Below are 17,894 nucleotides of genomic sequence, written 5' to 3' on the forward strand. Positions count from 1 at the left end.
CAGTCCCTGGGGAGCAAGAAACCTTCAGACTCTGAAAGAGGATGACAAAATAAATTCATCAAAGAGACCCCTAAACTTAGGCTAACTTACCTAAATATTTTTATCTTTTAGGATTGAGGTCCTAAGTTTTATTGCCTTGCCAAGTCAGCATCCTTTCGCTGCCTGTTGTTTTACGTTTCCCTGGTCGCCTTGTTTCTGAGTGCCGATCACGTGGCGCATTGCGAGACTGAAGATGCAATGCACATTATCGCAAAATTTCTGCGCATAATGGAGACTCTGCTTATAGTGTTCTTCGGCCTTTGGTTTATCGCTTTACCAGCCCACACCATGAAGGTTGTCGAGTCAAAGATTCAGGGTCCTATGCTAATAGCCGTCTTAAACCCGCTCACCCGCTTCCCGCCCATGATCGCCAGGTCCTGCACGCCAACTTGATCTGTATTTGTGACTGCTAAATCGGTCAGTATGTCAAATTGAAGATGTTATATCTGAAGAAAGTTGCCAATGAGTCAAGGCGGCTTGGCAATTGTGGAAAAGTCATGTTTTGCTCGCCTGCCTTCGTATGACGAATGCCTCCATGGGTAGGACTTGCTCCCTCATTCATAATGGCCTCCGCCGCCAGCTCCTGCTATTTCCCGCAGACTTACCTCCGTACAGAACCTGGCTCATTCCATTTCGAGACATCCCTTGACACAACAGCAAAACATCGACATAATGCGAACCATTACCCCAACCACGAAATAGCCTCTTGTTGGACTTCGACTGCCATTATTGGAGTCTTTTGGTCAAGAATTAACCCCTGCAAGCCACTTGTTGCCTAACGAATCAATAGATGCCGCCATGTCTGTACAGCCTGCTTCCGCCGCAGCTGAAAACACAGACACCACGAGGCTCTCAAGAAAAGGAGAAAGGATGAGAGAATGCCTTGGTCAGAGACTGGTCGTAATGAAGATTGATTGATGAATGTCAATTCATCGAGCATTCTTGGATTGTCTGCTCCTGAAACCCATCGCATTGCTTCTTCACTATGGCCGAACTTGCTGCACTGGGCGTCGCAGCCAGTGTACTTCAGGTTGTCGATTACGGCACCCGCTTCCTCACCACGCTATGGCAAGTCAGACAATCGAAGCATGACTTTCTCAATAATCTTCAGAATCTACACAGCTCATCAAACAATCTTCGGGATGCCCAGTATGAGCTTCAGACCATTTCACTTTCCGGGACCAGTACAGATGCAGCGATATCCTCACTCGCCAAGAAGAGTGAAGCGATTGCGAAAGAAATGCTTGACTCATTGAAGCGCATCGAAGAAAATGACCATGGACGAAAGCGCGACGCGGTGAGAAAAGCCTGGCTGATACTCTGGAAGGAGGAAAAATTGAAGAGCCTTGAGAGCAGATTGACTGAGGTCAAGACCGACCTGACGTTCTACCTGTCCGTCAACTTGAGGGCTACTGCAAGAGAGACTTTGGAGAATCAGATGCAGATGCTGCTGGAGATGCGCGACATGCGAGCTGACATTAAATCGATGGGACACGCTTCGAATGCCAATGAAGTTCAAGCAGGCTTCGGTTCTTTAGCAATGGAGTATCTCACTGGCGGCCTACATGAACGTCAGAAGCTCAAGTCTGAGTTCATAGATGCCTTGATCGCTCGTATCCATAATTCTGAGGCCAGGGCACCAGCGGATTCATCAAGCATCCAGCTATCACCACAGAGAAGACAACATTTGGAACAAATCTTCATCTCAAGGATCCGATACGACACCATACAAGAGAGGGAACTCACGATAAAGGAAGCTCACAAGGGAACTTTTCGCTGGATCTTCAAGGACAATGGCACTGCGACTTCGCCCATTGGGTTCAAGGAATGGCTTGTATCTGACGATAGCCTCTATTGGATCACCGGAAAGCCAGGTTCAGGAAAGTCTACACTGATGAAGTATCTCCTCCAGCCTGTTGACCAATCCACCGATGAGAACAGATGCAATGAATACTTACAGCAATGGGCTGGAGACCAGAGGCTTACGATTGCCTCATTTCATTTCTGGGCTATTGGATCAGACATACAGGCAAGCAAAGAGGGACTACTTCGAACTCTGCTTGTTCAGCTTTTTCGCGCGCATCCAGATGTCATTCCACTTGTTGCTTCGTCGCGTTGGGAGTCTTTGTGTCTTTTTAATGAGGACCCCAGGCGCTTGAGCCAAGATGAATTGGAGGACATGTTTCGCCAAGCAGTCAAACACATCAGCACCCGAGCCAAGCTTGCACTGTTTATCGATGGCTTGGATGAGTTTGACGGTGATTGTGATGCTCTTATTTCCCTGGTACAGGAGTGCATCGCATCTCCAATCAAAGTTTGCGTCTCGAGTCGCCCTTGGACAGAGTTTGAGAATGCTTTCGGAGATTATCCCAGGCTAAAGATGGAAGACCTCACATACGACGACATCACGAAATACGTCGTTTCCAAATTCGAGGCAAATTCTCAATTCGCAAGGTTTCAGAAACTACATCCTCAATTTGCTGGTGCTTTGAGCCACTCGATCGCCGACAAAGCGAGTGGTGTTTTTTTATGGGTCACCATTGTTGTTGCGTCGCTCTTGGCTGGGATGATGGCAGGCGACCGCGTTGAAGATCTCGAGAATCGGCTCAATTTGCTTCCATCAGAAATGGACGACCTCTATGAAAGAATCGTGGACAGTATTGATCCTTTATATCGCGAACATGCTGCCCAGCTCTTCAAGCTGGTCAGCGCATGCAGAGAGCCGCCTTCACTGCGTGTTTTGTGGTATGCAGATGAGGTCAAGTTTTTGGACCGGGTCATTGATGAAGACCCGAATGATGTTCCATTTGAAGATATTATAGGCCGACTGGAAGACATGCGCCGTCGTATTGTAAGTCGGTGCAGAGGTCTACTAGAAGTTCATGAGGACGCAAAGCCTCTAATGATATACTATTCCAATGGCACAAGTGAGCCCATAGACCCTACGAAGCGTGATGGCGGCAGCGTGGTATACTTGCACAGGACATTTTCCGAGTTTTTACAGAGCCCTGACACCCAAGAAAGGCTCGACAGCTACCTCACCACGCCATACGATTCTGGTCTCAGGATCTCGGCGGCTTTTGCGTCTTTAGCTAAGCTTTGGACGACGTCAAAAGCACAGAACCAATCTGGCTATCCTCTCCTCCAGATCTACATGACTCAAAGCTTAGGTTATGCGGGGAATGTCTTGCCATCCTCAGGGTACGAAGTTGTGCGATTGATGGATCATCTACGGGAGCAGTGTGCGATGCTCTGCCGTTTTTACTACAAAGACAATAGGTTCAGAGACCAGGCGGGTGCATGGCAGAGCAAATTACTCGCGATAGAGAAGAACAATTACTGCTGCGATCCTAACCAAGAGTTCATCTGTTTGGCAACAGTCATGGGTGTCGGTGAGTATATCAAGGCCAAGGCAGATCGCCATGGAGACGCCATCACTGCACGATGGAAACAGGATAAAAGTCGGTTGGGCCTGTCAGCATTCTCTTGGAGATTACAGGGGAACCCAAAAGTGCTCAAAGTTCCCCTGCTGTCGCTCCCATGCCTGACAGACGCTAGAAGCGGGCCGTTGATTAGACTGTTACTTGACAGGGGAGCAAAGCCAAACAAAGCAACTAAGCATATTGGATTTCGCAGGACGACAGCATGGGAGGAAGTCTTGGCTAATGCTATTGCAATCATCGAGGAAGCGCGTGAGGAGGAAATTCCCAATGTGACAGAATGCGTGCGTCTGATGCTAGACCGGGGAGCGACGGTGAGCGTTGGAACTGTTCAGAGGGCGATAAAAATAGTGAGGGAGTGTGTTGTACCTCGACATATTACATGGATGTTGTTGAGCGTTTGGCCGAACCATTCTTTCGAGGGGAATCATGTTAACAGGAAAGCATCTCTGTATGGTGTACATGGACAGCTGAAGTTGATGCAGACGGATCGAGAGGCGCCCTTTAGGATCACATAGTGGAAAATAACGGATGAAGCCAATCGAAGCAGCTCAGAAGTACAGCAATGTGAACAAGCAACAAAAAACTGGATTACGATGCTAAATAAGAAGTTGCACGACATTACGCAAAGGGTATACTCCATCCATATCCGTCCGACCCATCCAATCCGAACCAATTCTATAACACAAACCGACCATCCATTCATCCATGACCCTGAAAAGCACGCTCACTCACAGCTAGACATACTAAGACAGCTCGTCTTCCTCATGCTCCCACTTCTTCGTCCCCAACTTTCGCATCTTCTTTGGGCTGCCGTTCCCATTGACAGGTACTGGGCGTGCCTTTTCACCACTGACGCGCATGCGCTCCAGCTTGCGCCCTAAATTGGTCATGCTATCGCCGCGAGATGGTTTAGAAGCATGCGCAAAGTCCTCCCGCTCCTCGAGGGGCTTGCGCTTAGTGGGGCTGCGGGAGGCGAGCTCGCGCTTGAGAATACCGTTTTCGCGACGGAGTCTATCCACTTCCTCTTCGAGATCTTCGATAAGAACGTTTTCTTTATCGCAATCTTCGTCAGAGGCGAGACCGCGCTCGAGGACTTCGACTTTACGATCCCAGTGCTCTTCGGTACGTTCTTGCTCGATAGCCATGGAATTCTTCCAGCGGGCCATTTCTAAAGCAAGACGTTGCTCGAACTCCATGGCGCACTCTTCGCGAATGGCTGCTTCGAGATCAAGCATGCGGTCCTCCATGGTGAGAAGGTGAGCTTCAGCTGCGACACGCGCTTCAGTCTGACGATCGACTTCTTCGCGCAATTGATCGGCCTCATCACTAAGACGCGCAATCTCAAGCGCTGCAATTTCCATGGTTGCCCGTTCATCCGTGCTCATTGGTGGAGAGAAGTTTCTATACGATCCTCCGCCAGCGGGCATGAACGGTCGTGGATGAGGAAGCGTTGGGCTGACAGAGCGATTTTGAGCCATTTGTGGTGGTTGGGCGAGTATGGTTGTTGTGATTGAGGGGACGCGAGGGACTGTGACTTCACGAGCGAGGGCGCTATATCGAAGGATTTGAGATGTAGCGTTGAAGTCGCCGCGAGGGTCGGCGGTAACGATCATGACGCCTCTTTGGGGGTTGCGACGGGGAGCTTGGGAGTGAGAGGTTGAGGATGAGGGGAATGAGTTTGAGAAGAGGAGCTCGGTGAGTTTGCATTGTCTGAAGGGGACAATGTTGGGCTGTTGCATGTTAGTATTGTCAACTATGGATGAATCGCGTATTGCTTACCTTGCTGGAACTAGCTGCCTCACTCTGTGTCTGAAGGCATTGGCCTAGATACATCAAACTCTCATTGATCTTACCAGCCTCTGCAAGTGTAGCACCCGCCGTCTTGGCTTCGCGCGCACGCTCACTACCCGCCAGATCAACAATGGTGAATTTGTTTCCCTCCCAGGGACCAGGTCTTCTGCTACGAGTCCGCTTCTTCACTTCAAAGACAAAGAATCCATGGCTTCGGCTTGAGACGCTGTTGCTGCCGGTGCCCGTGACTCGGCGCTCTTGCAGACCAGTCTCAATGACGGTCAATGCCTCGTTGTAACTGGAGCAGATGACCTTTCGAAGGCCAGCGACAACCTTTCGGTCCGGTGATAGCTCTGTTGACTTGAAGAGTAAAGGACGTCGTCGCACTTCTTTTGTGGCGCCGGACTTAACAGCCGGGGTAAGAAGATCGTAAATTCGGTCGTTGTGTACTTCGTACATCGAGATGATAACAACATATTCGGCCGAGGGATCGCAGGAGATGTCGATGTTGCTCACGTCGGGGAGCTGGGGAAGAGCCGAGGGGCGTACGGTAATTCGTCGAGGAGGAGGGGACATAAGACCATCGGGCTTAAAATCATCTTTAGTAACATTCTTGACACGAGTCGAAGTAGTAAGAGACATGAAATGTCGAAGACCCCGCTTGGGCGTCGTAGGACAATTCAACACGCTAGGGGACGCAGGCAGACTCTCGAGAGGTCTTCTACCACGCTCAGAAGAACGATCCTATCGCTCTTTGAGACGTCGCGTTTCCTCTGCCTCGCTAACAAGCCGTACACTTTTCGGACTTGGTGCGTAGTCTGCCGGGAACGCGCCTGGGAGGTTGGCGACCAGCTTGGAGGTGGGAATGTTGACATAGGAAGGCTTTGGGGTTTGTCGTACAAGCATTGGTGTACCTGCGCGTGAAGGCGCCCGCGAAGCGACTGAGTCGCGAAAGGGAGGGTCGAAGAAGTGGGACGCGGTTGTTAGGGAGGACTCGGCGCCGTCGATGGCTTGGAGGGAATCTTGGGCTGTGAAGGCGGCGTTGGGGTCGAGGATGTTTTCGCCGATTGAGCGGAAGAGGACGTCCATCGTTAGTTGGGTCAGGCCGCGTTGTGTCTTGCTTCCGAGGATCGTATGTGTCTTCGTCTATTAGTCTTGTTGTTTCATTGTTGACATGGCACTCACCTTGCCGGAACCTGTCACTCCCAAAGTAGCGACGACAGCATCTGTTCCCTCGCCGCCCTCTGGTGCCAAAACGCCTTCAACGAAGGGGACGATCTCTGTGCAATGGAAGACATCGAGCTGGGTTGCATCTTCCTCAAAGACCTGTGTGAACGCGAACTTCTCAATCGCCCTACGTCGATCTGTAGGCGGATTCAGAATAATATGCTTAGGATGTGAATCGTCCTCAGCGGGTTCAACATCAAGAATACGATCCCCATCACCATGTCGCGAAGGCGGGGGCCGTAGCCGTAGATAAACCTCAAACAGGTTATGAGACGCTTTTCGCTCCATGATGCTGCTAAACACGATGATATGCTTTTCGCTTAAACAAAGATGCAGGAACAAAATGGATCGTGGACGAGACTTGTTTAGGCCGGTGGATTCATAAACGGAGCGTCGACGTTACAATCCTGGTTGGGGGTCCAATGTTTACTCCAGTTTCTCTTGGCGCGCTGGCTGGCACGACAACGGCTGAAAACGTTTGGAGGGGGGTGATAAGATAAGATTAGATAAGATAGGATAAGCGCTTTGGCGCGCGGGTGCTGCACGGGCCATGCCGAATCTTTCACGCCATCGAGGAAAAAAAGTTGGGTGGGGCTGAGTTTTCCCTCAGGCTTCAGTTTCTTCTCTGGCCTCAAGGACAAGGATGTAAGCCAATTGATTGAGTAAGAGAGATTATCAACTCACGTTAGAAGCGTCAATAGACTTGACCATATATATAACAGAAAGCAATAGAAGGAGATGCTAATCGATTCTGCGCAATAACTTCTTCTCCTGCTAACTACTTAATATAGTTCGCGCTCCCATAAGCCTTCTATTATATCTTATAATACTATCATAAATATCTTTAGAAGATAGGATAGATTCTCTATAGGTAATTATATTATAGTACTATTTAACTAGTGGCTTTCTGGATAAAGAGTTAGGAAGATTATAAGTTTTCTTATTTAAAGTTTTATAGCCTAAGTGGCCTTTAGAGATACTAAAAGAGGCCATTTTTGCAATAATCTTCTCTAAGCTTAATAGAATCAACCAAGGTAATCTAATATAAATATAAGTCTTGGCTTCTTGGCTTATATATCTATCTACTCCTTACCTTATAATATATTAATATCTGTAATTAGCATTCCTTATCTTGGCGTATAGTAGGGATATAATTGCATAACCTAGCTATTATCTGTTAAAACTATTCCTTAAATAATAATATTCTTAAAAACTAATGCAAATAATTCTATTAGGGTGTTGCCATCTCGGTTGGAGATAGAATTTGTTTTCTATATCCCCCGCTTTTGGCGGATTCGAAGTGTCACTTGAAATGGTGCATCGTAGGGTTTAGGCGGTCACGATTAGTTTGTGTCGCTATTCATGCTTCCACCTGATCTCAATCGGAAGATTCCTGATCGAGAAGTGTTTCTGCTTCTGCGTCTGGAGTAAGCTGAGATCCAATTCACATGCAAGAAACCACGCCAAGTCTGAAGCATGTTTGAAGCTTCGTGGCAGCTAGGATGCGTGGCAGCAAGAGTCATCAATGAACAAGGGGGTGTGCTAGTGTAACTAACGCAGCCAATTACATTATCTCCAGAACTGCTGATTACCTGGGGAGGTGATACTCGTTTGACTCACCCAAGAGTCATATCCAACGTATTTACGTGTTCATAATGCAGAAGCTTTCACCTTAATTTCGAGACCGTCGACTGTGCCGCTTTTTCTGTTACGTTCATTGTCGTAAGAAGTAATGCCGAGGCAGCCATTGGTAAAAAATCTGAGGTAGATCCTGAAGAGGGGCGCCGTTTACTGGACAATGGCGAGTTTGCGCTACGAGGAGATTTTGACTCTAAAAATTGGTCTGGCGCTAAAGAGTTTTGATGACGGAGGTGCTTTTCGAGAAGAAGAGGGGAATGAGGGGCTGATTGAACTGTTGATACGGGATTGACAATGGGGAACGGTTTTGCAAGGACCAGTATATGGCATTGAGAGACATAAAGACCACTGTGTTTCAAGTCGATGCTCATTAACAAGTATCTAGAGTTGAGCCTAAAAGCCCAACCGCCAAAGACACGAAATGGAGTGAAACCATGCTTCTATCGGTCAATTCTTCCAACCTTCTACGGAGCTATCAACAGATTTCGGTATCCAGGCACGAGATGGCGCGTAAGACTCTTAGCTTGCCTCACCAGAAATTTTCTTCTCTATTGGATGATTCTGCGTCGAGACTGCGGATACTGAGTAATTAGTCCTCGTCAACTCCGGTTGTCGCTTAAAAACTTTGGATGACAGAAAAAAAAAAGTTCGGCAACAACCCCACCAGTGTCCGTGGCAACATCATAGGAAGCTTGAGAAATTCTTATTCTTTTTCGGGGACCGAGGTATCGGTATCCATTTCCTGGCGTTATTTCTAGCATAAGCGAGAAAACTGACGATGATTCTCTGGATCTCTCGTCTGATGGAAGAAAAAAACGGTATCCTCTTTTTGTTTTTTTCTGGGGCGAGCTTTTTGAAACTGGACTTTTTGGCAGTTGGCATTGGCCACTGACATAACCGCCTGCGTTGCCCCTGTTTGACTGTGGAGTCTTGGTCGCTGCGGAGCTTTTTGAAAAATGCTTGGCCTTCTGTTGTAGGAAGACAGAGGAGGGGTCTTGGATTTCTTGCTTGCTTATCCCGGCTCCAGCGTCTGTTCTGCCGTGCATGAAGCATGGGGGTCTGGGTAAGTATTCTCAAAGATAATTGGAAATGAAACGATTGAGATGTTCTCGTGACATAGCTGAGTTTGGGATATAACTTTTGGTGGCATGTTACGGAGTGATATGCAGCCACTGAATGTACCTGTAGGCACTGTAAAGCCACATCACTTTCAACTGTCTTGTCTGCCGTGTTCCCAAGGTTGTATTGCTCCGATATTTAATATCATTTCTTGCATCTCTCCCTAGTCGTACATTAGATTGATGCCATGCTCCCTGTCGTGCTTCCATTCTGGGGCCTGACTGGTCCCTTGATTGTGATTTTGTTCGCCTCACGGACCAGGGAGCATGGGGTAATGTTTGAAGTCACTGATGATTCAACTTGGTCCCAGCTTTTGTTCTCAACTTTCGGTGACAGGCAAAACATATCAACTGCATCAAGCTCTGTATAGCATACGTAGCATTAAAACAGCACAGAATAGCCTCCTTGCAGTGTCTCACTCGACACATCAGCGCTTCTCATTGTACAATTGTCTTCCTACGGTTGGGCCTGTCTGAGGCTTCAAAAAGCGGTGACGGTATTGTCCCTCCTAAAATAGACTAGCGTATAGGTACCTTCCCTCCCGCTCTGCACGCTCCATTGACTCCACTTCTAACTCAATCATCAATCACCCCCGGCACTGCCTGCCTCGAGACACCTTGCCCAATCAGGATCGACCCCACTTAGAAGACGGAAAAAGTTTGGGATATTTCTCTTCTCCTCTCCCCCTCGCTCCCTCTCTTCTTCCTCAACCAACCCCAAACCCAAACCACAAAAGACAACGAAGTCGACATTTTCCAGCATCACCCAGAGAATTACCCCTACCAAGAACAAAGTCGAGTAACCATGCCTTCGGCCGTCGCTGAGCTGTAAACGCCCACTGCGGGCCGTGGCTGTTTTCCCTGTCCCGGCTCGCAGTCCAGCAGTTCTCCGAGTTAACCAGTCAATACTTCTCACTCGACTTTGATCTTTACAGGCTTTCCCGCTCTTGGAGCTGAATGCTCTACCGAGAGTCTGTCTCTGAAACCAACGATTCTGCGACTTGCCCGATTGTGAAGGGCTTTTGATACAATTACTACCACTATACTCTCCCGACTACCTCCCTACCTTTCTCTACATATCAAAGACGATAAAACAACATAAAGTTGTTCGAAAGCGTATACACGCATATATCTACTACAATACAAGCCTTGCATCGCATAGTTGAAGAAACAGTTGATCTGAGCTTGCTCATCTACCACCACTTCGAAGACAACTCGAACGATCATTACAACTAGAATACTAAACGTCTTGAAGCATTTCCAAAATGTCTCGCAATCTCAAGCAAAAGTTTACAACCCCGGTCAAAAAGACCAAGACCGCCCAACGTCGCCGCCGGGTCTCCGACACTCCTTCTGCTTCTTCTCTAGACCTCTCCGACGATGGCGGCTACTCTGCCGTTGAAGATATTAGCGACTCTTCAGACGACGATGAGGATGATGTTGCCGCGGCCGAGGAGGAGAACATCCTTGAGGAAACTCATGTTCCCCCCACTCCACCACAAGCTCCTCGGCCGCAACCGACTATTGAGGAGGATGACGAAGAGGAGGAAGAGGAACAGGACGACGATGGTGAACAAGAGGGCCTGGATATTGAGGACGATGACGCCGCTAGCTGGGGAGGCATCGTTTCGGATATTGAGGACCAGCCTGACATCTACCAAGACGCCAATATTTTTGGCGAAGAGCCCGTAGAGCGCCACGTTCACTTCGACGTGCCCTCCAGCGACTCTGACTCGACCGACACTGAGGATGAGATTCAGGGTTTCTTCCCTGATATCTTTGTTTCTCAAAACAACCTGGATCCCGCTTTCCGCCGTGAGATTGAGAACGATCCCGATGAGTCTTCTGGCTCAGGATCTTTCTGGGACTTCAACAACCAGTACGGCGAGCAAGATGATGACTCGGATGCCGAGGAAATCTTCCGCCAAATTGACGATGACACCCCTATTGCCACTCCAATGGCCTCCCAGCCAGCCACTGCTGCCTCTACCCCTCAACCCATTCCATTTGGCTTTGAGGAACCAACAGAGCTGGATGGCTACGAGAGTAAGTTTGGCTATATGGGCGTCATTACCAGTACTAACATGCCCAGCTGATGGTGATACCACCGAAGAAGATGAACCCGAACCCATTGTCCGAAGGAAGACTCGACGCCCTTCAAAGCCTATGAGCGACATTTCCGACTCTGACGCCGACAGCCCGGTCAAGGCCGAGCGTGGCCAGCCCCGTCTGGGACGTTACAACCTTGACCGTTCCGACAAGAAGCCAATTGCTGTCCTCAACCCCGTGACCGGAAAGATGATGATCTTTACACCTCATCGCCGCCACCAACTCGACCTCTCCCCTGAACAATTTAACTTTCCCTGGGGTACTGAGGGGCCTGAGTCACCTATCATGAGCAACTCTGCAAACCTAATGCTCAGCGCTATGTTCTCTTCCAACACTTTCGGTGACTTCTTCAACACGGCTCAGGTTATGGGACCCGCTGAGGCTTTCTTCCCCTTCCCCTCTGAACCCAATACCGCCGACGAGAGCTCAACCGCGCCTAGCTTGCAGGATGAGGAGGAAGACGCTGAACTCAATCTGGACCTCAACGACTTTATCGCCTGGGAGGAACATGACTCTTCTGGCGATGAAGAGGGCGACAACTGGGATCCCGCATCAACACCTGCGCGACCCAGCACAGCTACCAGCGAGAAGCAGGCTCATGGCCACATCAATTCCGAGACTGTCGGAGCTTTCCGCCGCAACCAAATTAACCAGCAGCTCATCCTCAGCAACCAGGCTACCCAGGACTCGCTCGCATTCAGTGGTCCTTATAACTACACCGCACTCAAGGGTCTCAAATCAGACCGCTTCGACACAGCTGCTATCCCCCTAACGCCCGCTCGTCGCCACAAGAGGCAGATGAGCGACGCCACACGCAGCCCCCTCGAATCAATGTCTCAAAAACGCAAGGCAACCACCGAAGCTGGCAACGGCCACAAGAGGCACAGAAGCATCTCGGATGTGAACTATCTCCACATCTAGTGCAATGCACACCCCACAAAAACGTACGAGGACGGCATAGACTGTTGCCGCTATCCCTGGCCTCGACACTACTCTCTTTTTACAACTCTTTTCCTTGCTTGTTTTCTTTTGGGTTGAATGAAACCCTTGTCTACAGCGTGCTCGGAGCGCCCTCTCCCCCAAGGGACAGGGACGATATTTTCTTTGGAGATGATACCCCACCAGCTCCAGCCCGGTCGAAAAGCCGGGTGAGCGTATCGGAGGAATCAGCGACTCGCCTTTTTGTACTTGTAATGGTCAATAGGGTGGTCGGGCAGGTATTTGCTCTGTGAGCGAACCTGTTATGGGACAAACAAAAAAGTCTAATGCCGCTAATGCTTTGATGGTCTTGATGTCGGAAATGGGCAAAAAGTTATCAATTGTCTTTCGTTACTGGTGTTTTCCGTCCATGGGTCTAGAGGTAGATAAAAGCCGCGACCAATTTCATTCAGTGTTTTCAATACCTCCGTAAGGGTCTCGTAATTGTGCTGTTCCGTGATCTGTGGTGAAGTGAAGCTGTCCTGTAAGACGCTCTCGTTTTTTTTTTTTTTTTGTTTTTTTTTTTTTGAGTGGGCAGCCATTCGAGTCCTCCATTTTCTCACGGCTTGCGGCGTCTCCTGTAGTTACGCGGTGAGTGCGACGTGACACAGTCGCTGTGAGATTTTCACCAGTTCAATTGCTGCCTGTTCACGCCCATTTTGACAATAATGCCTTCCTAGAGCCCAAACAATTCTCACGCCGGTCGGGACTTGGTTCTCATTCCGACAGGCGCAGAGACCACCAAGCGCCCTACGGAGTTCTAGCTTCAGCGATAATTTGAACATTCGTTGCACTCCTGCTACTTTTTGCCATCAATCTGACTCACAACTTTGTGCAAGGTAAGCGTATGGCCGACCAGGCAGCTTGTGTGAATCGACGGTTATCCTACCTACGGGAGGCAAGGATATTTAGGACCTTGATCCTAAGTGACCAAAGAACTTGGGTAAGTTAGCATAAGTTTAGGAGACTCTCTGATGAGTTTATCTTGGCATTCTGTGCCGTATTTCTTGCTCCCTGAGGGTCTTTGAAGAATTGTGAGTCTACTGGTGTTGACTCATGACTTATTAGTGAGTCATTGTCCTTTTGCCAATTGACTCCCACTGTTGAGCCCAGCTTATGGTGAGCTGCCTTTGATGGTCGCTACGTAGACCGTATACTGCGTCTCTTCAATTCCAACACGGATACTCTCTTCCGAGAGCACATTCAGCAGCGAAGGAGCTATCGCGCTTTCACCCACGGCCGCCGGCTCTCAGCAATCGCTCATCTCCCTCTGGTGTTGGTGCCAAGACTAATGTAGCAATAGTTGCAGCAAGTTGTGACCCATGAAAATCCATCCAATGTCAACGACCTTGCTATTCCTGTAATGAAATAATTGAGGCAGCGCCGGTACCTGCCTTGAAGATTATTCAGTGGTGACGATGCTGGTTTTGAGAGGCGCGACTTTGTCGGGAGGCCAATAAACCTTTCATCAATCATTCCGTGGAGCGAATCCCATCGGCTCTCATGGCTGGCATTATTCCGAATGATGTCGCGCTCAATCGCTTACCAGCTTGGATGGTAGCCTGGTCTCATTTGCAGGCGCCGTGCTCAATTAAAGAATTAGAGGCTTGCTGCCTACTCAGGCATTCAGGCTTGAGAAGACCATTGTAGAGTATGGCCCGGAACGGCTCAGCCTTACCGGGCGAGATGTGGGTCCACACTCGGCCGATTCGGATACGTACCGCCAGCATTGCAACGACGACTGTCAAAAGACCAACCCGGTGGTAAGCTGATGAATACCAAGTAAAGCAGAGTAAGTACAGAGAAAGTAAGTTTATTTGTGCTTCTTCAGGTTACATCATAGTTTGTAGGGCTGATTCCGGCTGGGAGCAGTTCGGTTTAACGTCCCATCGTGAATATAACTCAGGTTCATCTTAATTGTCAAAGCAAAATAACGATTGCAAGCATTAAACTTATCACCCGGTGTGCTGGCGCAATGGCAGCGCGTTGCTTTCCGGTGGCAAAGGCTCCAGGTTCGAGTCCTGGGTACATCGAGATAAACTACTTTTTGGTGTTGTGAAGTCTTGGGGTCATCATCCAGCATCGCGGCCATGCCGGAGGGCAAAACCAGCTCGACTTGAGATGTTGGATTGACACGTTTTCTTTTTATGAGCAAAATAAAGAGTAGATAGAGTTGCTACCGTATTATTAAATGGTTAAAGGTGGTTATGGATGCTGAGCTTACACTGGATGTGGAGATGCAAGTGAGGCAGATCCATGTGGGGAAGATCGCCATGGTGTTGACGCCCTATCCCACTTACAGACATGCAGGTACATCCATCAACAAACGCGATGTCACTTAGCATCGGTCAGTGTAAACTAAGTAAATGATGTATATAAGAAATCTGACTGGCCTCAACCTTGTTATACCGAGGACGAAAGTGATACCGGAACAGATTCTGGGAGTCCCCCACTAACACTCGCCAACACCACGCCTCCATCACATCCCGAAGGACTCCACATTAAAGCTCTGGCTTACATTTTGATGAGACAAGCCTGTGCTAAAACTTCTCCAAGTTTAGGATGCCCAGTCTAAGATTGAACTAAAGTCATCGAACGAATACACCGAATGAAAGACCAACAGAGTAAGAATTTTACAAATTTATTCCTCAATCGCTCATTTGCGTATGTGCTACAGCATTCCTGTTATCTATATGGGTATCAATTACCATCCCAGCACTCAATCCCTGCATCTATTCCTCTCAAGCATACTCCTCAAGTCCATACTCAGCATCCATCTCCGGATCATCCTCATCATACCCGCCGCCAAACTCATCACCACCACCACCAAACTCTTCGCCATCGCCGTAGTTCTGCGTCTCATCGTACTCCTCTTCCTCAAACTCTTCTTCCTCCTGTGGCGCTTCGGGTTCATCGCCAGCGACACTCTCATCTGGAGCTTCGCTCGCGTCGTCCCCGCCTTTTGTACTTCCCGCCACGCTTGTCTTGCGACTTGTAGCTTCTGAACCGGGACCTCCGAGGTTGGGCATGTCGAAAATGTTGCGGATGGCGTCGTAATTGATCCTCTTGGACCAGGCGCGGTCTTTCGCGACGTTGACTGCGGCCTCGGCGGCTGAGCTGGCTGGGCTGGTCTGGCCTTCGCCCATTCTAGCTCGCTTACGTCGCTTTCGTGTTTGCTTCGGTCGTTCTGCCTCAACTTTCTTTCGGAACACCTTCTCTTGGTGTTTTCGTAGCCATTCCTTGTTCTGGTTCACCCAGATCATTTCCTTGATCTGAGCCTCCTCGGGCGACAGCAAACAGTTGTTCACCTCGGGGTCGTCGGCAAACTCATCCTCTGTAACATCCGCCGACATAGAAACTTCTTTCTGGGGCCGTTGCTGCAAAGCCCAAACCGTGTGAATTCGTGCTCGTTGCTCGGCAGTCGTGTAAGCCATGGCGTGCTCGTATGTTAAAGGATCATTGAAGATCTCCTCAATCACGCCCTCGAGTTCTTGCTCATCCTGCTCCCATTCCTCGTTGATGGGTAATTGCGGTTTACTGCCTTTCCGTTGGCTCGTTTCTTGTGTACCGTTCTCCGCGAGCTCATCCTCCATCGCGTCTCCAAACTCTTGCACCAGGCCATCCAGGGTCTGGACATTCGCGTCTTCGCCCTCGGCTTCTTCATCCTCTGCGTTCTCATTCAGCCTATTGACAAGTGATGGGTCTTTGGCGATTTTGGACGGTAGAGGCGGAATAATAAAGCCGTCATCATCGCGGCGATATTCGACAACAGGCGCCTTCGAAAGATCAGCTCCTCCCTCTATTAATCGCGGATCAATCTTGTCGGCGAGATTATCATCTTCCTCCTCATGTTCGTCACCGTCGGCGTCTGTTGGCCTCTTTCGCTTCTTGTTCTTTGCGGCGAGTTGCTTCTTGTATTCGGCTGACTGCCTGTAAAAAGAAGGCGGGTCATGAGAGCTCTCCAGGAAATCCTGCTTCAAGAAATCCTCAACCGACATGCGACTGGACTCGGTGACCTTGAACTCTTGCAGACGGTTCTGAATTGTGTGATTGGTGACTTTGACAATGTAGACAACCTCTCGCACAGTTCGTCGAAAGTTGTGCATTCGTGCTGCCATGAGCAGGCAAGCTCCACAGATACCAGAAGGTCGACGGCCCATGACCATCCAATCTCGACTCATTCGCTTGACCAGACGAACAGCATCCTCAGCGACTTTGGCCGTGTCCTGGTGAAATTCCATCTTGGTCGCAAATCGCCAGATAAGATCCTCCGGATACACAGGAATGAGACCGTCGTTACCAATTGGCACTACCTCGTTAAGCTTCTTGAAAATGCGACCCAGCTTGAAGACGTTGAGCTGCACCAAGTCCGCCAAATCGATAAGCATAACTTTGCACGGTGGCTCTGCTCGACAGGCTGCGTATAAGCAGACAGCCGCGACACTAGCCAATGTGCGACCTTGGATAAAGTTTGCGCTTGACGCCAGCTTAAAGACTTGCGTTCCTGCAGTGACCAGACTGTCGCTGACATTAAGCTGCTGCGCATAACCCTGCATCAAGCCTTTTGCTTCCCGAATACTCTTCTCTCGATCTTCAGATCCTCCGACTCTTCTGAACGCAGGACCCATGCTTCGCACGCCCGCTTGATCGGCACCAATGTAAGAACCATGAACAACAGCAGCACCCGAAGATGATTCTCCAAAGGTGACTTCTGCCACGATATTACTGTCGTCAGAGATACGACCGCAAGTTTGACATGTTCCATCGACGACGTTGGGTTTTGGACAAGCTTTGTTCGGACATTGTGGACGATTCGGTTTTGCTAATGAAGCATTTCGATTTACGGCAGCAACTCGTAGGTTATTTGAATGGGCGGCGGCATTGGCGGCTCGTCGTTCTTCTCGTTCTCGCATCGCTCGGACAGGATTGGGTTTTCCGAATCGTGGTTTCGCAGCTGGGCGCCCAGTAGGCCCCGATTTTGGTGGTGTAAGAAAAGACGACATTGTGAAGATTGTCGCAGTTTGTATAATTTAGTTGAAATGAATTGAAAGTCGTTTCGCTATTGATCTTCCTTCTCTCCCCCAGGCCGGCAAACGGCCAGATCACTGAGGCTATAAGCACTCCAATGCCGCGGCGTCGAAAGCGTCTGCTTGCGATAGCTCTTACAAAAAAAAAAAGATTATCGCGATAAGAGAAAAGAAAAAAAAGAGAGGGATGGACGAGGTGAGATACTGGTGAAGAGAAATCGCGAGTCTTGGTGCAGGCGGGGTTTTTTGGGTGGAAGAAATAAGTGTCTATGGTCGAGTGGGGAAGAGTTTTCACTCGCGTGAGCAAGCCCCTGCAATTTGACTGAGTCAGAGGGCCAAGGCAGTGACGGTTCGAACACCAGTGCGTGATGTTTTTGGAATAGTCCTGACGCCGCGCAAACGATAGTGAGCAGGGTCTTTGATGAATATTGTCGTTGTAGAGTCGTCAATCTTTGTTGATGCTCGTTTTTCTGATGAGGAGAAATGAAGAGGAGATTTGCTGTAGCAGTCAGTTTGTGCGGACG

The 17,894-nt window shown here is 49.2% G+C and overlaps 4 protein-coding genes and 1 non-coding gene across 5 annotated transcripts; 3 read left to right on the forward strand and 2 right to left on the reverse strand.

Annotated features, from left to right (window-relative positions):
• Positions 1–1,024: 1,024 nt before the first annotated feature.
• BKA55DRAFT_542169 (uncharacterized protein) lies at positions 1,025–3,498 on the forward strand (the record flags this gene model as incomplete). Its single annotated transcript, XM_046190456.1, has 3 exons — positions 1,025–3,240; positions 3,319–3,431; positions 3,494–3,498. The coding sequence occupies 3 exons, from the start codon at positions 1,025–1,027 to the stop codon at positions 3,496–3,498; spliced, it is 2,334 nt and encodes a 777-aa protein (XP_046046375.1).
• A 727-nt stretch (positions 3,499–4,225) lies between these two features.
• On the reverse strand, positions 4,226–6,788 carry BKA55DRAFT_542170 (P-loop containing nucleoside triphosphate hydrolase protein; the record flags this gene model as incomplete). Its single annotated transcript, XM_046190457.1, has 4 exons — positions 4,226–5,212; positions 5,262–5,885; positions 6,069–6,419; positions 6,459–6,788. 4 exons carry the CDS (start codon positions 6,786–6,788, stop codon positions 4,226–4,228), a joined length of 2,292 nt encoding a protein of 763 aa, XP_046046376.1.
• A 3,482-nt stretch (positions 6,789–10,270) lies between these two features.
• BKA55DRAFT_105701 (uncharacterized protein) lies at positions 10,271–12,461 on the forward strand. The gene is made up of 2 exons (XM_046184697.1): positions 10,271–11,302; positions 11,370–12,461. Exons 1-2 carry the CDS (start codon positions 10,522–10,524, stop codon positions 12,284–12,286), a joined length of 1,698 nt encoding a protein of 565 aa, XP_046046377.1. The 5' UTR covers positions 10,271–10,521; the 3' UTR covers positions 12,287–12,461.
• A 1,843-nt stretch (positions 12,462–14,304) lies between these two features.
• On the forward strand, positions 14,305–14,376 carry BKA55DRAFT_t211. Its single transcript has one exon. It is a non-coding gene; the product is annotated as a tRNA-Arg (tRNA).
• Positions 14,377–15,084: 708 nt separating this feature from the next.
• Positions 15,085–17,346, reverse strand: BKA55DRAFT_596262 (uncharacterized protein; the record flags this gene model as incomplete). The annotated part of the gene is made up of 1 exon (XM_046195917.1): positions 15,085–17,346. One exon carries the CDS (start codon positions 17,344–17,346, stop codon positions 15,085–15,087), a length of 2,262 nt encoding a protein of 753 aa, XP_046046378.1.
• Positions 17,347–17,894: the final 548 nt, after the last annotated feature.

This window comes from Fusarium redolens (genome assembly GCF_020744475.1).
Source record: "Fusarium redolens strain MPI-CAGE-AT-0023 chromosome Unknown BKA55scaffold_13, whole genome shotgun sequence".
Taxonomy (NCBI): Eukaryota; Fungi; Ascomycota; class Sordariomycetes; order Hypocreales; family Nectriaceae; genus Fusarium; species Fusarium redolens.